At 45.2% G+C, this 20253-nt stretch overlaps 1 protein-coding gene across 1 annotated transcript; it reads left to right on the forward strand.

The window, feature by feature from the left end:
* The first annotated feature begins 2049 nt into the window (after positions 1-2049).
* NHP2 (NHP2 ribonucleoprotein) lies at positions 2050-19210 on the forward strand. Its single transcript, XM_073620441.1, has 4 exons — positions 2050-2329; positions 8595-8664; positions 11019-11124; positions 19027-19210. Exons 1-4 carry the CDS (start codon positions 2155-2157, stop codon positions 19150-19152), a joined length of 477 nt encoding a protein of 158 aa, XP_073476542.1. The 5' UTR covers positions 2050-2154; the 3' UTR covers positions 19153-19210.
* Positions 19211-20253: the final 1043 nt, after the last annotated feature.

Here is a 20253-nt window from a genome sequence, read left to right on the forward strand (position 1 = left end):
ACATTGGTCCGATGAAAACCAAAAAAGTTTGACAGATAGAGTGTACACACGGTCGGATGTTGCCTTAAATAAGCTAATTTGCATGTTTGTTGTCAAAAAGTCAGATTGTGTGTATGGGCCTTAAAGAAGGAGAGTGGTTCACATGCAAACATGAACAATTATATAGACCAGCTCAGCAGCAGTGTGTACTGAGAAATGACTCCTATGCAAACATGCATTCCACCGCTACCAGGTGTGCATATCTGACAAAACACCTGCAGTCAGAAGGCGACAGCAGACATCTTACTACACCCAGCTACGGCTTGAATTTCTGAGTAATTTTAGTAATAAAGTGAGCGTATATAAATAAATATAGTATATTGATATCTGTGATGCTGTTTGGATGTAAAATTTTGAAAGAAGCTGGACGCCAGCAGTAGGAAGGTGGCGGAGGCCAATTTGGTACACACCGCTCTGGTCAGCGCTAAACCTTTAGGCTTTCAAAATTAAACATCCAAACAGCATCACATATACCAATATATTATATTTATTTATATGCTCACTTTAGTGCTAAAATTACTATGGAATTCAAGACGTAGCTGGATGTAGTAAGATGTCCACTGCCGCCTTCTGACTGCAGGTGTTCTGTCAGATTAGCAAACCTGGTAGTGGTGGTATTCCGTCAGATTAGGCAACCTGTCAGAATTAAGGATGAGCTCTGGCGTGTTCGCAAGCTGCATGTGCCGAGCCCGCCAGGAAGTCGGCACTGTGCTGCGCTAATCACAGGCAATGAGACATTTCCCGATCTCTGCAGCCGCACATCAGGAAAATGTCTCACTGCTTGTGTTTAGCGCTGTGCAGTGCCGACTTCCCGGCGGGCTCGGCACGTACAGCTTGCGAACATGCCAGAGCTCATCCTTAGTCAGGATGTGTGACGGAAGTGACGTTTCGTTGCTGCCATTTTGCTACACCCCGCACCCGTCCACAGTAAGGATACAGTGAGAAGGGGGCAAGGGGACATATTGTTACACCCCCTGGAGTTTTGCATTTTACACTTATTTATAACAGTAAACTGAGGTTATATAGTGAAATACAGTACTTAGAACTCTGACTGTTTAGATGTTGAATTTTAAAAGCAGCGGCAAGCCTGCGCATCTCAAAGGTTTGCTAATCTGACAGAAGTTGGCTGCTTTTAAAATTCAACATCTAAACATTCAGACCGAGTTCTAAGTACTGTATTTCACTATATAACCTCACTTTACTGTTATAAATTAGTGTAAAATGCAAAATTCCGGTGGGTGTAACAAGATGTCCGCTAGTCCCCTTCTCACTATATCCTTACTGTGGAGTGTAGCAAAATTGCGGCGATGAAACCTCACTTCCTTTACACATTCTGACGGGTTGTTTCGTCAGATTAGGCGACCCGTCAGAATTGGTAACGGAAGCGTCGTTCCGTCGCCGCCCTCTTGCTACATCCTGCACTCCTTCATAGTAAGGATACACTGACAAGGGGGAAAGCGGACATCTTGTTACACCAACTGGAGTTTTGCATTTTACACTTATTTTTAACAGTAAACTGAGGTTATATAGTAAAATACAGTACTTAGAACTACGTCTGACTGGTTACATATAAGGATGAGCTCCAGGCGTGTTCGCGCACTCCATGTGCAGAGCCCGCCAGGAAGTCGGCACGGCACGGCGCTGCGCTAATCACAGGCAGTGAGACATTTTCCCGATGTGCGGCTGCAGAAATCGGGAAATGTCTCACTGCCTGTGATTAGCGCAGCGCCGTGCCGACTTCTTGGCAGGCTCCGCACGTGGAGTGTGCGAACACACCTGGAGCTCATCCTTAGATGTTGAATTTTAAAAGCAGCAGCATCTCATAGGTTTGCTAATCTGACAGAAATTCTCTATTTTTACCTAATCTGACTGGTTCGCTATTCTGACAGAACACCGGCCATTAGCACAAGACCGATTCATTGCAGAATAAGATCCCTATTGACTCTAGCCAGGTCTGTATGTTCTACAGCAGGAAGCTAAACTCTTCCCACAGGCACGCTCTATAGGTTGCACAGGCTCCTCCCCACACTGCACTTCCGCCGGAAGTTGTGTTTAGCCGGAAGTAGGAGAGAAGAGTGGCGTACACGTGTGTGAGTGTGGCTGTCGATTTCCACGATGACCAAGGTGAAGAAAGAGAAGCGGCGGGAGGCAGAGGAGGAAGCGGAGACTGAGACCGGGGTCGAGGTCCCGGAGCGCTCATATGAGGAGATGCTGACCAACCTCAACCCCATCGCACAGCCGATGGCGGGACGGAAACTTACCAAGAGACTATACAAGTGTATTAAGAAAGGTATGGAGCGGGCTGTGCGCCTTTACACTCATCTAGCTGGCTTATTGCACTGTGTGTGAGCTGCCTCTAAAGCGCTCTCTTCAATATGTCTCCCTGTATAATGCACAGCTGGTTATGGTATTCTGGTGAAGCTGGGGTTCTGCTAACCCATGCACACATGGGGGAGGGTTCCAGACATTTACCTGCATAGGGCTAGCATTATTTCTCATTAGCTTGCATGTATTACATTATTTTGCACAAGAGGGGTCAGGGCTGAGCTGCAGATCTGTGTGTGTGAATGGACATGTAGAGCAGCGGCCCGGGGCCCCTGTCACATCTTCGGCTACCCATCACGCTTTGCTACCCGCTGGAGTGTGCATGCGTGACACCGCCATATGCGTTCCAACTCTATTGTAAGACCACTTTGCCACAGGGCCCCTCACCACAATCCGGGCACGGCCTCACTTCGCTCGGCATAATTATAATCTAACTCTATGTCCACTTGGATGGTGGGGCTTGAACCTGGACTCAGGGGTGTGGCCACAAAATTCTGCAGATCGCCAGAGTGTTGGAACGCATATGGCGGCGTCACGCATGTGCAGTCCAGCGGGTAGCCAAATGTGATGGGTCACCATATGTGACGCTACACCCCCCCCCCATAGCAAGCTGCTTGTACACGTCCTGGAGAAATGGCACATGTCATTGTCCTTCTCTCTCTCTGTGGGAGTTGGGATATTTCTCTGGTGCCATATCAAGGTGGAAGGAAATTAGCAGCATAGCTTTTGTGGTGCTAGGCGCTGTCAGTCACCTTCCAACACGTATATCCATCTGGCCAGGCTCTGGTCACTTGCACAACCCCGGTCATTGCCATTTGGGGTGCACTGTATCTTATGCCTCGTTTCCACTGAGCGGACCGGTACAGTTTGAATGGTCCTGTCTATTCTGGTGAGCGTTTCCACTGCAAGTGGGGCCATACAGGGTTTAGAAAAAATGCTCAGCATAACACAGCAGAGGGTTTTCTATCAGCCAATCAGTGGAATGTGTCGTAGCTCCGCCCTAACCGAAGCAGGACCCTGAATGGAGCGGTACGGTTCGGTTGTGTGGGCCGCTTTCATAATGGAAACGCCCAAAATAGCGTACTGAACCGATCCGCTCAGTGGAAACGAGGTATAAGTTTCTTTTGAGTCTCATTAATTACAACAGTATCAATATATTTTTGGCCAGCAGAGGGTCTTAATAAACTACCATCTCTTGATGTGACACTTGATTACTCCTCTTCCAGCATCTACTGAAGCTTGAAACTCCATTCTGTTCTCATAGTGGTAGTAAAGTCTTGAATAAAAAAAAAATCTCCTGTAAGTTAATGTCATAATTAAGGATGAGCCGAACCCCCACCCCGGTTCGGTTCACACCAGAACTTGCGAACGGGCAAAACATTTGGACGAACATAGACACCCAGTCTATGGGACATGAACATGAAAAATCAAAAGTGGTCATTTAAAGCTGAGTTCCCACTGTTACAATATTTTTTTTTATAGTTTAGTATGCATATCTTTTGTTTCTAAGTAGGGCTGAAACAACTAATCAATTAATTGATTATGAAATTAATCGATTACTATTTTCATAATCGATTAATCGGCCAGTAACATAATGGGGTTAAAAAAGCTAAAATTAACCCTACATAGTACAAAAAGAGCAAATAATCTCTACTGTAAATATTACTTTACTGTTGCACAGTAAAAAAAACAAATTTTTTTATTTATTTTTTTTTTAACTCCATTATGTTACTAAATGTCTTAGGCCTGGTTCCCACACACGTGTTTTTTGGTGCTTTTTGCAGAAATGCACTACAGTTCATTTAACGTTCACATCTATGCTTTTTTCAGCTGCTGTGTATTTGGAAAGGGTCAAGGACCTTTTTCAATGTAAAACGTTGCTTTTTTGGTTCAATATACTTCAATAGAGAAGCTGCAGAAAAGCATGTAATATTACAGTTCTTTCTGAAAATCTGCAAAACAGTCTAGAATTTTTTTTCTTTAAATAAAAAAATTTGATCTGAGTCCAGATTCAACCTCTAATAGTATACAGAGTATATCTCTTCTGTCTGTTATACTTAGAGAGGATTAAAGATTTTACTCCCTAACCATATAGTTGGTTATTTATATTTACCCCTGTGTATAAAGATATTTAGGAATAAATTGCCTTTTTTTTAAACTCTACATATTAACTAAATTATACACCACACTTTTTTTAAGGTTATTAACCGATTAATCGAAACAATAATCGGCCAACTTATCGATTATGAAAATAATCGTTAGTTGCAGCCCTGTTTCTAAGGCTTATTTATAGCACTCACGTTTGTGTGCTTAATCGGCGCTCGATTGCCGATTTCATAGAGGAATAGTTTCATAGTGAAGCCCACAAGCACTATCTTCCAGGCTCTGGTGTAGCTGAGCGACCAGCATGCACTGCCCGTTCTCGTGCATGCACAGTATGTACAGCATAGCGCCGTACACTTCTGATGTTGCCATCACAACGGCAGCGTCCTCGGAAGTGCCCGTTCCCGTTGTGATGGCAAAGAATCCCTCGGAACTGCCCAGTGACTCCTGGGAAATGATGACAAACATGTCCCAGGAGCACTAGCGAGCATGGGCGCAGAGGGAAATTATGTTGGGCGCCTTGGAGAGGAAGAGGCAGATTACAAGGGACCCCCTAGCAACAAAGCTGAGTAAGTGAGTAAAAAAAAAAAAAAAAAAAAATTCCAAAGGTTTGTTATTTGTATTTAATGCAGCTTAATAATAATGTAAAAACATTTTTTATGACTGGAACTCCGCTTTAAAGGCATATATGCAAGTTATTGTCATAAAAAGTGTTTGGGGACCCGGGTCCTTCCCCAGTGGGCATAGGTTAAAACAAGTCCTTTATTAAAAGATAAAAAATTAAAAATGTCCCGCGATTTAAATCCATTTCTGATAGGCCGGAGAACATTTTTAAAAAGCCGCAACAGCTCCGCCTCCATGGCAGGCTGCCGCCGAGTGACGCTTCTTCTCGGTGACAGCTGTTTGTATAGCGGGGCCACCCGGTGACGTAAACAGGTGACCCTGCCCCCCCCTCTGATGCCACGTGATGGAGCTGTTGCAGCTTTTTTTTTTTTTTTGCTTTTTTTGGCGGCATGAGATGGATTTACATCGCGGGACATTTTAATTTTTTATCTTTTACTAAAGGACTTGTCCCACAGTGTCTCCTAGAGTCTTTTTTACTATTTTTGACACTTTTTTCCTTTTTTTTTTTGTGAAATGGTAGGGGGTACAATGTACCCGTTACCAATTCACATGGGGGAGGCCGGGATCTGTTAATGGGGGGGCTTCTGGATTCCGATAAGCCCCCTGCCTGCAGACCCCCATAACCACCGGACAAGGGTTGTGGGGATGAGGCCCTTGTCCCCATCAACATAGGGACAAGGTGCTTTTGGGGGTGACTCCAAAGCATTCACCCCCCCCATGTTGAGGGCATGTGGCTTGGTACGGTTCAGGAGGGGGGGGCTCTCTCGCCCCCCCCCCTCTTTTCCTGTGGCCTGTCGGTTTGCGTGCCCGGATAAGGGTCTGGTATGGATTTGGGGGGGGGGGGATGGGCCACACCATTTAAAAAAAAAAAAATTGGGGGGGGGGGCGCGCTTTTTTTTTTTTTTTTTTTACATTTTTGGTTCGGGGTTCCCCTTAATATTCATACCAGACCCAAAGAGCCTGATAATGGACTGGGGGGCATGCCTTTTTTTTTTTTTTTTTTTTTTTTTTTTTTTTTTGAGAGTTTGTTCTAAACATGGGAAAACTGAACCACTTTACAGATATACTATAGACTAGGGGTGCAACGGATCAAAAAACCCACGATTTGAATCGTTCCTCGGATCAGGAGTCACGGTTCGGATCAACAACAAAAAAAAAAATCTCCCCCACTGTAGTATCCATAATCTCCCTATTGGTGGGGGTATTGGCAGAGTATTGGCAGGGTATGGCAGGGCATTGCAGAGTATTGGCAGGGCATTGTTGACATCCGAACTCTCCCCTCCACTGTACAGATCAGTACACAGAGGGGAGAGAGGAACCGGCGTCATGACATGACGCCGGTTTGTTACAAGTGATCGCTCCGTCATTTGACGGAGCGATCACATGCTAAACGCCCGGCGGGTGTACCAAGATGGCCGCCGCCCAGGAGCTAGGCCGAAGCCGCGGCCTTTCCTATGGCCGAGGCCACAGAGCGCTCCGCGGATCGCGGGTGTCCCGATCCGCGGAGCTTGATCCGTACGGGTCACGGATCGATGACGATCCGTTGCACCCCTACTATAGACACCCCCCAGGCATGATATTTAAAGGAATATTTCATTTTTTTTTTTTTTTCACTTTAAGCATGATTAAAATCACTGCTCCGAAAAAATGTCTGTTTTTTAAAACTTTTTGCATTGATACATGTCCCCTGGGGCAGGACCCGGGCCCCCAGACACTTTTTATGGTAATAAATTGCATATAAGCCTTTAAAATGAGCACTTTTGTTTTTTTATTTTAATGTCCCATAGACTTTAACATGCTCAGCGGCTTTTGAATTTGCGGCGAACACCGCGTAATGTTCGCTGTTCGGCGAACATCGGGCTCATCCCTAGTCATATGCTAGTATGCACTGCATACTAGCACAGTATGAAAAACTTACCTTAAACGTGAGCCCTCCAGCACACTGTCACCCCTGCTGGGGCTTTCTTCTTCACCCGGTGTTCCTTCCAGGTTCATGGGCTTGGCTGTTTGAATGGTATGTGTGCTGGAGCCACTATTGCGGCACAGAGCGGGCATGTGTTGGTGACATCACCGGCTGCAGAAATAGTGAATAACTCCTAAATGGTGCACGTTTAGGAGATATTCCTTGTACCTAGAAGTAAACTTTATTATAAGCTTACCTGTAGGTACTAGTGATCAAGCGGTGTTTACTACTGCTTTTTAAAGTGAAAAAAACAATCTGGCTTACCAAACCTAATTGCTAATGCTCACTGTGGTAATCTGAATTTTAATAAATGTATTTATAAATATCTGTTCATTGTACATAGCAGAGCTCAGCAAATCTCAGCACTCTAAGGGGTTTATTATCCAGGATGAAAGCATTGATTTTCTTCAGTCAGTGGACTTGAACCCTCGTGGACAAATCTACCCTTACTATCTGTAGATCCAACAAGCAGTTAAAGTGACTGTAAAGGATTGTTTATAAAAAAAAAAAAATAATGAAAATGTCATACCTCCACTGTAGTGCGCAGCTCATTTTGCCCCGAGTGACCCCAAACATCCTCCTTCTGGGGGCTCTCGCGGCTCCTCCCCGCATCAGATAACTCCCTAGGAGAAGCGCTCTCCCAAGTGGGTTACCTTGCGGGCGTGCTCCCGAGTCCAGCATTTGCGTCCATAGACACGAATGCCGGACTCATCCCCGTCCCCCGCGTCATTGGATTTGATTGACAGCAGTGGCAGCCAATGGCTGTGCTGCTATCAATCTAGCCAATCAGGACACGAGACACCGGCTAGATCTGGTGTGCTCGTCCCCGGCGCGAGAAAGAGAGTTCAGGTAAGTGAAATGGGGGCACTGGGGGGCTGCTGCACTGCAAGAGGTTTTTCACCTCAATGCAACAAGGGTTTACAGCCCCTTTAATGTTTCATGCATGCCTAACGACAAGTGGTTAAATGCACTTTGTGGATGGTGATAAGCTCAGAGCTCATATTAGATTATATCCGATTGTTTATTTGCAACTTAAACATAGGGATGGTACAGGACAGCTAATGATATTGTTGGAATACATGCCTCCTAGTGAGTGTCTCTTTCACATGCATAACACTTAGCAGTACCTATGCTGGTAAATCCAGTTGTCTTGTAGAACTAGAAGTACCACTTCAGCATCCTACACTTATATAGGTAAATCCAGGGGATGCTCTTCCCTGCTCCACACTCTGATTCCACTTGCTGGCCACTATATCAGTAATGTGTCGTTACAGCTCTGCATTTAGGACCTCCAAAAAAAAAAATCGCATGTATTTTTATTATTAACTGAAGACCTCTGCCATAGTTCATTTTTGTAATACACCTTAAATAGGTGCCTGCTTTCCCAATTTTCAATTTTTGACATTTCAGTGATTATTAGCATCACAAAGCACAGTGGTAAATGGCATAAACTTCAGGTGCGTATTTGATAAGTATTAAAAGGTTGTCAAGCATTTAATTTTCTTCTTCCCTTTTTTTTTTTTTTTTCCTCTTTCTTCAGCTGTCAAACATAAGAATATTCGGAGAGGTGTAAAAGAGGTGCAGAAATTCATCAATAAAGGAGAAAAGGGGTAAGTTTGTCACTCACATAAGAGATTTACTAAAACTTGAGTACAAAATGTGGTGCAGCTGTGCATGGAAACAATCAGCTTCCACGTTTACTTAACTAAGGGATATCACGTCTACAAACTAAGGGATAGATTTAGGGCCATGAGAGATGACTGTTCCCGATGACTGGGAACAGTAGATTTGTCTTGTCTGTCAGAATGTAGATCCGCCTTGTTTACAAAGGCAGATCCCCATTCTGCCTTTATACTAGGCGATTGTGGGTTGCTGGCGGACATAGTCCACCCGACCTACGGGCGCAAGAGCGTACCACACACCCAAAACTGCGCCAGCCGACGTGCAATGATGGCGATTCGCGCAGGGGAGCCAACCTGCCACAGTACAACTGCGGCAGGTGGTCCTTAAGCGGTTAAAGAGGAAATGCATTCTGCTCACATAATTTGTAATAAAAACATCTTTGCCATTCTGAAGCTTCCCTCCAACCACTTTGCATATTTTATATATACTGTGATTCTGTACATACCAAATATGCTGCAGAAATCTCCCTCTCTGGCTGCATCCTTTTTAAATGTGGGCAGCTGAAGCTGCTGCCTGATCCCTTCCTGGATTTACACAGAGGCACAACTCCAGCTTTGCAGCTCTGATTGTCCCTCTTATGACTCATCCCCCCCCCCCCCCTTCCTTCCTGGCAAACTCACGAGAGAGAGCATGATGTCATAAGCCTAGGCTAATAACCAGACAGGAAGTGGGCTGTATAAGGTATTTACTGGCAGAAAAAGTTTTACTATCCAAAGGTAAAACAACAAGGGCAGAAGATTTAATAGGTGGAAAATGACTGAAGGTCCGCTTTAAAGGATAAGTTCACTTTTAAAAAAAATAACAATGCACATTTTTTTTTTTATCTGCAAAAAATGTGCATTTATTATTTTGTTTTTGTAGTGTGTAAAACATTGCAGGTCTGTCAGTGTATCCATACATCCCGTACGGGCAAGCAGATACTAACGGGAAGAATCCATGAACTACCACGGTGCTCCACAGCGCCGTGGTAGTTTTTTGAGAACTACAAGCCGATGGCTGCAAAGGATATTGGGACTTATAGTTAATTCACACACACAGCTGTGTGAACGAATGATGCGGCTGTGTAGGCGGAGCCCCACAAGGCCACACTGATTTAAATAACTGACCGCTAGTATGGGGAACGTCTCGCCGTACAGCTTTCACGGGGGGGGGGGGGGGGGGGGAGGAGCGACTGCAGCATTGGGAACATGTTGCACCCTAAAAATGGGTGGAACATGCAACATGTTCCCAAAGGTGAACTTTGATCATATTTGTTGCTTTTTGTTCTTTACTGGGGCTTGCTGTACCATATTTTACCTGCTCTTCCATTTGTTGAAAGTAAATAATCTTTTACACTGGATAACATAAAACTTTATTTTTTTATGTGCATATTTTGAATCTCTCTTGGGGGCACACTTGGAAAGCGCTTTCTTCTGAAAGTGGAATAGGTAGAGTCTATCTGTAGCCGCCCACTTTCTGCTATTTGTATCTCTGTGACCGACTTCAAGAGTTGTGGGAGAAAGCCATCACAGAACCTGCCAGCATAAGGCCATTAGTTTTATGCTTTAGGCTACTCTCACACTGAGGCTATTTTAGCGCTTGAAATAGCGCCTGAAAAACGCCTCCCATGCCTCCTCAGTGTGAAAGCCTGAGTGCTTTCACACTGGAGCGTTGTGCTTGCGGGATGTTAGAAAAAGTCCTGCAAGCAGCATTTTTGGGGCAGTGGAGGATCGGTGTATACATCGCTCCTAAACTGCCCCTGCCCATTGAAATGAATACGCAGCGCTGCCACAACAGGGGCGCTTTTAAACCTTCGGCTGCTAGTGAGGGTTAAAAGCACCCCGCTAGTGTCCAAAAAGCAGTGTTAAAACTAGCGGCACGTTACCGCTAATGCCGGGCGCTTTCAGTGTGAAAGTAGCCATAAGGAGATGTTATTGGTATTACAGGTTCAGGACATTCTCTCAAAATATATACAGTTTGGAACTGTGCTGACATCCTAATATATTGATTTGTCATCATTTGTCACATGCAAGTAGCTTACATTTGTTTTACCTTTTATTTCTGTTTATTGGTTTGTTTATTCATAATTTACTAAAGCTATGTTTGGTACTTTGGTACTTTGTCACTATTGGCCGTTAGGACAGTGCTGAGTTGGCATAAGTTAGAATAGTGGAGCCTAAACTGGACCTTGGATGCCAGAACAAGGTTCTTTTACTCTGAAATTTGAAAATTCCCATTAATGTGATCTTTGCCTTTTTATTTATTTATTTTTTTCTCTATGTAATAATGTGTGTTATTTCAGAATCGTTGTGCTTGCTGGAGACACCCTTCCCATTGAAGTTTATTGCCATGTTCCTGTCATGTGTGAGGATCGTGGAATTCCATATGCATACATCCCTTCCAAATCTGTAAGTAACCAACTGATATTATTTAGAAGATACAATTATTAGCTTAAAATGTGTTCTGTGGAATGCATTTCTTTTTCATACATCATGGGACACAGTCAGGCTAATATTCATTACCTACTGGATTATACTCCATCACCAGGTGAATGGACACTGGTAGACCAAAGGTCTTTAGACAGGAAGTGATCCTCTATATATCCCCTCCCACACAGGAAGCACTTCAGTTTTTTTTTACCAGTGTCTGCAAGGTGGATGTCACGGTTTGAGCTCTCTGAGCTCCAGGTCTCTAATCCCACAAACGGTTCTTAAAGAGGGAGTCCCGTGAAAAATTTTTTCTTAAAAGTCAGCAGCTGCAAATACTGCAGCTGCTGACTTTTAAAATAAGGACACTCACCTGTCCCGGGGTCCAGCGATGTCGGCACCCGAGACCGAACCATCCCTTGGTCCTCAGGTGCTGCCGCCTTATTCTCAGTGAGGGAATCAGGAAGTGAAGCGTTGCAGCTTCACTTTCCGGCTCCCTACTGCGCATGTGCGTGTTGCGCTGCGCGTTCTCAATGGTCCGCGCTATCTCCTGGGACCTGTGTGTTTCCCAGGAGACAGCGGGAGGGGGCATGACTCCCGCGGAAGTCTATTCCCAGAAGTGGGTGCAGATACCTGTATTATACAGGTATCTGCACCCCCCTCCTCTCTGAAAGGTGTCAACTATGGCACCGGAGGGGGGGAGGAATCCGATGAGCGGAAGTTCCACTTTTGGGTGGAACCCCGCTTTAAATGAATCAAGGGATTGACCGATCAGCTCCATCTGACACAGGCTTATATGCTTAGATGGTACCTGAGCCTCGCAAAGAAGACTCAAGATCCTGCAAGGTTTTGCCTGTAATGCGACCTCCGGGTGCTGGACTCTGCAAAGTGGAATCCTGGACACCACAGCGCTAAGGCATTTCTGCAGGGTGCTGTACAGGTCCAAGGGAGTGGACCCTAAACATGAAAAGGGTACCCAGTCCTTGAAGGTCCTCAAGTGACAGGAACTTGCCATGATGGGTGAAGTTTGGGCTTTTAGTTTCTAAGCTGCCCTGCGCCAGGACGGGTAAGTGAAACCCCTTTACTTATTATTGTGGGGTGTCCCAGTGATTGTAACAATCAGTCAAGCTAGTTAGAGCCTGTGTGCGGTGACCATACGGGGGAGTTTTGGGCTAGCTGTGGGTGTTTGCCAGGTGTACCTTTTTTGCTTGTGTCTGGCTGTTTCTTAACTGTATGATGGCGCACAATGGTGTGCCATTTCGCCATGGTTCACCAGGGCGCATGTGCGTTTGCAAAAGCGGCGCTGGACTTAGCAGTTGTTTGCTTGGCGGCCATGGCACACGCGGCTTTGCCGCACATGCGCGGTAGCCTTTATCTGAGTGCACAAGGATTCTTGTGTCATACGCTATTACAGCCACGCCCGTTCGCTGAGACTGCGCACACACAGAATGTTACGACGCACACACAGCTTATTTAATCTGTATAGGCCAAGCATGCGGTGCTTCCAGAAGGCAGCTGTGGGACACAGCAGGCTCTGAACAGACACTTGCAGCGGTTCATTCTTTTCTTACCCGGGTCACGTGAGTGTTGCTTGGCAGGCTAAAGGTGCTTAGCAGGATTGTTACATAGGGGCTTAGGAGCCCTATTAAAGGGTCTCCCTTCTTAGGTGTTTTAATACTACACACAAGTACTCTTTTTGTGGCTAGTAAATGTCTTCAAAAAAGACTAACACTGAAGGGAAGGGCACACCGATGTCGTCAGTAGTTCCTGATGAACCTAGTCGTATCCCTAGTGTTGTATTCCCTGAAAGACCAGAGGCTTCCAGGCATTCTGAGCCGCTGCACCTATCTGGTATTGTGCCTACAGTTAACGCTGCTGCTTAACCCTTCATCACTAAGGATGAACTGTCCTCGGCCCTAGCCGGGTTAGAGCACAGGATTGCCTCCATCGCGCAGGGTAGCAGGAAGCATGACAGATCCCCCTCCCCAGATCCTCCTAGTCTGGAGCAGGAATGGGTTGAGGATGGGGAAGAGCTTAAAGCTCAGGACTCTGTGGAGGGCCCAGCAGATGAGTCTGCTTCCGAGCAATCTGGACAAGAAGATATCCAGTTGATGTTTGCCTCTGTCGCAGAGGCTTCTGATCCTGACTCTGACCGAAATGGTTCGTTCTGCCTTTAAGTTGCCTCTTGCAGAGGTGACTGAGCCCCCCGGTCCTCTTTGGGATCCCTGAGGCCTCTTCAGGCCGCACAGGCTTTCCCTCTACACACCTGTTAGAACAGGTGGTGTATGCTGATTGGGAACATCCTGACAGGATTTTTGTTCCTAAGAGGTTTTCCCTTTTTTATATCCCATGGATAAAAAGTTCATTAAAAATTGGAGGATTGCTTCCTCCATTGTCTCAGCATCAAGGCGGTTTTGCCGCCAACGGCGCCAGGGCCAGAAGAAGCCCTGGGTCCAAGATTCTTCAAAACGCAGCACCAAGCCCTCCTTTTGAGGGGACGTCCCCACTCCATCGAGTGGGGGGAAGGCTGCTGCACTTTGTGGACGTTTGGAGAACAATAATTCTGTACGAGTGGGTCCCCTCAATTATAGCTCGCGGTTACAAGCTAGAGTTGGGGGGGTTCCCCCTCAGGGTTTTAAGATCCAGCGTTCCCTCGGATCCTCCAAAAAGAAACTTATTGCTTCAGGCACTACATCATCTAGTGCATCAAGGAGTGATTGTAGAGGTTCCGGTATCCGAAAGTGGAATAGGGTTTTACTCAAACCTGTTTATGGTTCAGAAACCAAACGGGGACACAAGGCCAATTTTGGACCTAAGATCCCTGAACCAGTATCTACTGATACAGTCCTTTCGGGTGGAGTCTGTCCACTCAGTAGTAGCCTCACTCCGGAAGGGAGACTTTCTAGCCTCCATCGATATAAAAGATGCGTATTTACACATTCCTATCTTTCAGCCTCATCAGAGGTTCCTACGTTTTGCAGTAGAGGAATGTCCTTTTCAATTTGTGGCTCTACCCTTCGGGTTGGCTACAGCTCCCCGGGTGTTCACAAAGGTCCTAGCACCAGTACTGGGTCTTTTAAGGGTTGAAGGGATCCTGGTGCTCAAGTGTCTGGACAACCTCCTTCTCAGAGATCACTCATTACAGGCTCTAGAATAGAGCTTAATATGCACAGTGCAGTATTTGAAAAGCTTAGGCTGGATTATAAATACTGAAAAGTCAGCCTTGAAACCAGCTCGAAGTCTAAAGTATTTAGGTCTGATCCTAGATACGGTTCAATCAAGAATATTCCTGCCACCTGTAAGGATCTGTGCCCTGAAGGTTCAGGTACATCAGATACTCGGCACCAGACAACCCTCCATTCGGCTCTGTATGAGTCTTCTAGGGAGGATGGTATCCTCCAAGGCAGTGCCCTATGCCCAGTTCCATTCCAGGCCTTTACAACAAGACAACTTGTTGGCCTGGATCAGAAGAGGAAAGGCCCTGGGTTATCCAATGTGCTTATCTCCTCGGGCGCGCTTAAGCCTAAACTGGTGGTTGCAGGATTAGAACCTGCGAAAGGGAAAATCCTTTCTCCCGGTAACTTGGAGAGTACTGACTACAAAGGCCAGTCTCTCAGGCTGGGGAGTGACCCTAGAAGGGCTCACAGCTCAGGGGAAATGGTCAGGGACAGAACAGATCCTGCCCATCAACGTCCTGAAAGTACGGGCAGTACGTCTGGCCCTACGGTCCTGGATGGTGGAGCTTTAGGACTGCCCTATCAGGGTTCAGTCTGACAATGTCGCTGCACTGACCTATATAAACTACCAAGGCGGTACCAGTAGTCGTTCAGCTCTGAAGGAGGTGAACCACATACTAGCCTGGGCAGAGGGATATGTGCCGATTTCTTTCAGCAGTCCATATCCCAGGAGTAGAGAACTAAAAGGCAGATTATCTCAGCCGCCAGCAGATCTGCCTGGGGGAATGGTCCACCAGGAGTGTTCCAGGAAATTTGCCAGCGTTGGACGGTCAGAGGTCGACCTATTGGCATCCAGGTTCAACAACAAGCTACAGCAATTTGTGTCCCGAAACAAAGGATCCTCTGGCAATCGGAGCAGATGCTCTGATAGTTCCATGGAGACAGTACTCCCTGGTTTAGGCTTTCCCTCCGATCCCTCTCCTTCCACAGTTGTTGAGCAGGATTCGGAAAGGGGGGGTTCCAGTCATTCTGGTGGCACCAGCCTGGCCCAAAAGGCCCTGGTTCCCGGAGATTGTGAGACTCACAATAGACGAGCCATGGACACACATCGTCCCAATCTACTGTCTCCAAGTCCTATATTCCACCCCAATGTACAGTCTCTAAATTTGACAGCATGGCTATTGAAGCCAGGGTGTTAAAGGACCGTGGCATCTCGGGATCATTAGTGTCTACCCTAGTGAATGCTAGAAAAGTTGTCACTAGGAACATTTATCATAAGGTCTGGAAGACTTGTATTGCTTGGTGTGAAGCCAGAAAATGGCATCCTCAGAAATATGGGAGAATTCTCTTTTCTACGGGTAGCTGTGGAAATCAAATTGGCTTTGAGTACAATCGGAGGTCAAGTTTCGGCCCTATCAGTATTCTTCCAAATGCCTTTAGCCTCCAATTCACTGATCCAAACCTTTATGCAGGGGGTAACTCGCTTGCTTTCCCCCATTAGGTCACCTATGTGTCCTTGGGACTTGAACTTGGTGTTGTCTGTGTTACAGAAACGACCATTTGAACCCATCAAGAAAATTCCATTAGACTTGCTGTCATGCAAGCTAGTTGTCCGGGCAGTCAAGGTTTATTTGTATAGATCTGTGGAGATCCGAGGATCAGACTCCTTTTTTATTTTACCAAAAGTACCCAAGAAAGGGCAGGCAGCTTCCACTACCAATTGGGTCCATCAACTGGTCATTCAGGCCTACGGTCTGAAATGTAAAGCTCCTCCCTTTAGGGTGAGAGCTCATTCTACCAGGGGTGTAGGAACCTCTTGGGCTTTATGCCATCATGTATATGTGGCTCAGATTTGTAAGGCTACCTGGTCTTCAGTGCATAGGTTCACAAAATCTTATCAAGTGGATGTTCGAGCAGCCGAGGATTTGGCTTTCGGCCGCAGTGTACTGCGGACTGCCGTATAAGTTCTGATGGCTATTGTTTGGCAGGGTGTCTCCCTCCCCTCAAGGCTATTGCTCTGGGGCATCCCAGTAGGTAATGAATATTAGCCTGACTCTGTGTCCCATGATGTACTCAAAGAAAAAAGGATTTTACAGGTAAGCATGACGAAAAAATCCTATTTTTTTGAGTTGGTGTACAGAAAAAACTTCTTGAATACCACGCTATGGGAGTTGTTTTGTGTGTTTTTGGCTGTCACTGTCGTAATATTTATAATCATTTTCAGTTATTCTGTTTTTAGTTAACCCGTATTTTTTGCTGCTAATCTTTAAAGGCTTGCTCACACCTGGAATCTGTTCCTGTGTGATTTGAGTGCAGTGTGTTTTTACTTTGTTCATTTGAATGGGCTGAAATTGCACTGCATCGAACCAAAAGTAGTGTATGCACTAATTTAAAAAACACACTACAACCGGATTGCGTGGTACCTTGTAATGCAGTGCAGGCAAACGCACTGCGTTTGCTATCTGCATTTGGGGTGATGGTAACTTTGACACCAGTAGCAGACACAGCGTGTTTTGAAAGTGGTGCGGGAAACGCCCGGAACACACTTTGTTCTTGGTAATGGTTCACTACATACAGTACATCATTAATGTACAGGTCTTACACAGAAAAAGGATGATATGAAGGTGTACAGGTTACCTACAGTGGGAGGATGGAGATGAGGGGATTTGAGGGCGGGTGAAAGGGTAAAAAAGAATCTTGCATAAGAACAGATAAAATATATGAAATCTGCTGCTGTCTACGTTTCATTGGTTAAATCTTCATTCTTAAAGCGGGGTTCCACCCAAATTTTGAACAATATCTGTATGTATTCTCTTCCTTGCCTAGATGCTGACATGCCGTTTAAAAAAATTTAAATCGCTGTAATTGCCTTTTATTTTTATATTCTTCTTTGCACTTCCTGGTTCTCCTCCCGTGGGAGTAGGCGTGTTTCTAGCCTCTCCCAGACTCCTGGGAGCTAGTCTCAGGCTTCCCAGGATGCCACTGAGCATGTGCAGGAACGAGCGGTGAATGCTGGGAGCACAGCATTCACCACATCCAGGAAATAAATGCTTGTGGGCTTCAAATGCCCACAATGAAGATGGAAACCGCCTGCAGTGAATAATATAAGTTATTCTTTCCGACGAAATCTGACACAGGCGGACATATTACACACAATATGTGAGTATGTAATGCTGAGAAGAAAAGTTTGTGAATGAACTCAAAAAAAAAAAAACGATAGATAGGTGAACCCCCGCTTTAAGGTTCTTCATCCTCTATTGTGATAGGAAAGGGAGGGCTCTCGTATGTAAAAAGTAGTGCTGTCTACATTTGTGATGGCTTTTACAGCGATCAAAAGGCACAGAGCTACTCTGAGGCTGGCTCTGTGCATTTTAAAACGGCACTCCAGAACACCATGGCTATCACTTTGCCATTTTAAAATATGGAGCTGTAGTGAAGTGGTTGCTTCTTGACTGCTATGAAGATAATTATACATCACGAAAATCGGAGGGTTTAAACAGGCTTCTAAAGTTTACCAGCTGCATTTATTGTAGAAAAAGTAATCGGCTGCCTGTAAACTTCTACTTTGGCCCATGTGCTGCTGGAGACAGATAAGACATCAGGGTTCTGACATTATTAGTCATTGGCAAGAGCAGTTCCCATATTTCCCTTTAACAAGAAACGGTCGCATAGGACTTGTGCTAGGGAAAAAAAAATATCTGACTATTAGAGTTGAGAGGAATTTTATTAATTTTGCTTTGGCGTTCTGTTTTTATTGATACTGTAATGAACACTTGGATGTGTGAACTCACCGTTACCAAATAGGCAGTTGTCATACCACGGGGAGCGTTGGTTTTCTGCATGTGCCTTCTCTATTGGTACTAAACATCAAATACAGCATGCGCCAATCAGCCATAACTTTGACAGGTTTGGTGAATAACACTGAATATCTCGTTACAATGGCATCTGAAAGTTGTGAGGATATATTGGGCAGCAAGTGAACATGTGTGAAGTGTTGAAAGCATTAAAAATGGGTATCGCAGTTTTTGTTTATGGGTCCATGAAGGCCTCAACTTACAGGCATTAAAGGATCTGGTACTGAAGGCTTGTTAGATACCAAAGTGCATACCTCCAGAGATCTAGCATGCCTCAATAGGTCTGGGCTGTTTTGCTGGTTAAAGGGGAACCTACTCAATATTAGGTGGGTGGTCATAATGATATGGCTGATCGGTGTATGTTTGGGTACTAAGAAGGTTCTGTCACCAGGCCGTCCATTTCAACAAAATTCTTCCCATAACATATGTACATTTTAAAGGGTAAGTTCACATTTTCATGATGCCTTGTGGTGTTTGTATAGTGGTGGATACATTGCAATACATAGCTCTGGAATGAGTATCCATCATACAGCTCCCAATGGCAAGTGCTCATTGGCCAGTGCGACCATGTGACCACACTGAACAATGAGAAGCACTGCTTTTCTTCTGGGACTTTTTGTCAGAAGAATAAGCCTCAGATACACTTCTCATTGGTCAGAATGGTCACAACTAATGTGTTTTTGATATCTGTTTTTGCACTATATTCATGCATTGTGGTGCTTTTTGTTTTTTGTGGGCGAAAATGTAATGTGTGAAATGCTCCAAACTTCTCAAAATATGCATGAACATAACAGAAGTGGAAATAGGGCTTTAATGTAATAGTAATTTACCAACCTTATTCTTGTTGCTTACAGGATTTAGGTGCTGCAGCTGGCTCCAAGCGACCCACTTGTGTTATAATGGTTAAACCAAACAGTGAATATGAAGACTCATACAATGACTGTATGGAAGATGTACAAGCATTACCATTACCTTATTGAATGACCATGATCACTTTCTGGAGGAAGAATAAAAAATCAACTTTTGTTTTGTATTGTACAGTTTGAGCTTTGGTTTCTGCTAAAAGTGACATTTCTGGTGTTTGTTTTTGTTTTTTTTTTATATATATATACTTCAATACCTTGTCTAAGTTGACTGGTTTGATATGAACCTTTGTTGACTGCAACAAATTAAACTGCCCACTGTGTATGGCCTAAACACATTTACTTGTCTTCATTAATTATAGTAAGAACATGGATGTGCATTAGAGGCCCATTAGAAACAGAAGCACCCCTAAATCAAATGTACAACAAGCTCATAAGTGTAAAGTAGCCTTTTAACCTTTTCCCCGTCAGGTCCGTATGCCATACAGAAGTGCCTGCAGGTGGCCAAGTCAGTATGGCGTACGGACCTCCTTTCTCCCTCTCCTATAAGCTTATGATCACTTCAATGACCATAAGCCTATATCAGAATTGTTCAGCAGACTCTGCTGAACAATTCTATAACTGATCAGCGGGCTACAAAAAAATTAAAAAAAAACCCACAAACCTAGTAAGACCCCCAGGTCTGCCCGCACTCGCCCCCCTACGGTGACGGTCCTCCTTCACCACACCCCCCCCCCCCCCCCAGCTTCTCCTCCCAGCTAACCCAATCCATCCTGATTGGCCAGGAGAAGAAGGCGGAAGACTATAGTGAATATTCTCTATTGTCACAAGTGGTGGGTTCGGGGTGCAATGCTCTGCGCCCCGAGCCCAACCTTTTTCAAGCCAATTAGAGCCTCAGGATCTAATCATGTGGCTTGGAGAAAAAAAAAACTCATACATATGTATCAGTCTGGGGCGCCTCTAATGTACCGACCGCTCCGGTAAGACTCCTTTCACATGAAGCAGACTCTGTCAAGCAGATCTGTCTGCTCAGTGGGATGCAGAGCAGACACGGACATAGCCCGATGTTCTCTATGGGACGGTCAAATGGAAATGGTCCATTTCCATCGGATGCCACCCGATCCGATCTGCTAGATGGATGGGGAATGGAATCCCCATCCGTCTGTTTTTAGCAGACTGGATCAGATGCAGGCGGGTGTAAACGGACACATGTCCATT

Source organism: Aquarana catesbeiana, linkage group LG03 (genome assembly GCF_042186555.1).
Source record: "Aquarana catesbeiana isolate 2022-GZ linkage group LG03, ASM4218655v1, whole genome shotgun sequence".
Lineage (NCBI taxonomy): Eukaryota > Metazoa > Chordata > Amphibia > Anura > Ranidae > Aquarana > Aquarana catesbeiana.

Bases quoted from the DNA above. Each gene is read 5' to 3' on its own strand.
- NHP2 (XM_073620441.1), top strand. From the start codon at position 2,155: ATGACCAAGGTGAAGAAAGAGAAGCGGCGGGAGGCAGAGGAGGAAGCG. The intron at 2,330-8,594 runs GTATGGAGCGGG...CTCTTTCTTCAG, and splicing joins ATACAAGTGTATTAAGAAAG to CTGTCAAACATAAGAATATT. The intron at 8,665-11,018 runs GTAAGTTTGTCA...GTGTTATTTCAG, and splicing joins ATCAATAAAGGAGAAAAGGG to AATCGTTGTGCTTGCTGGAG.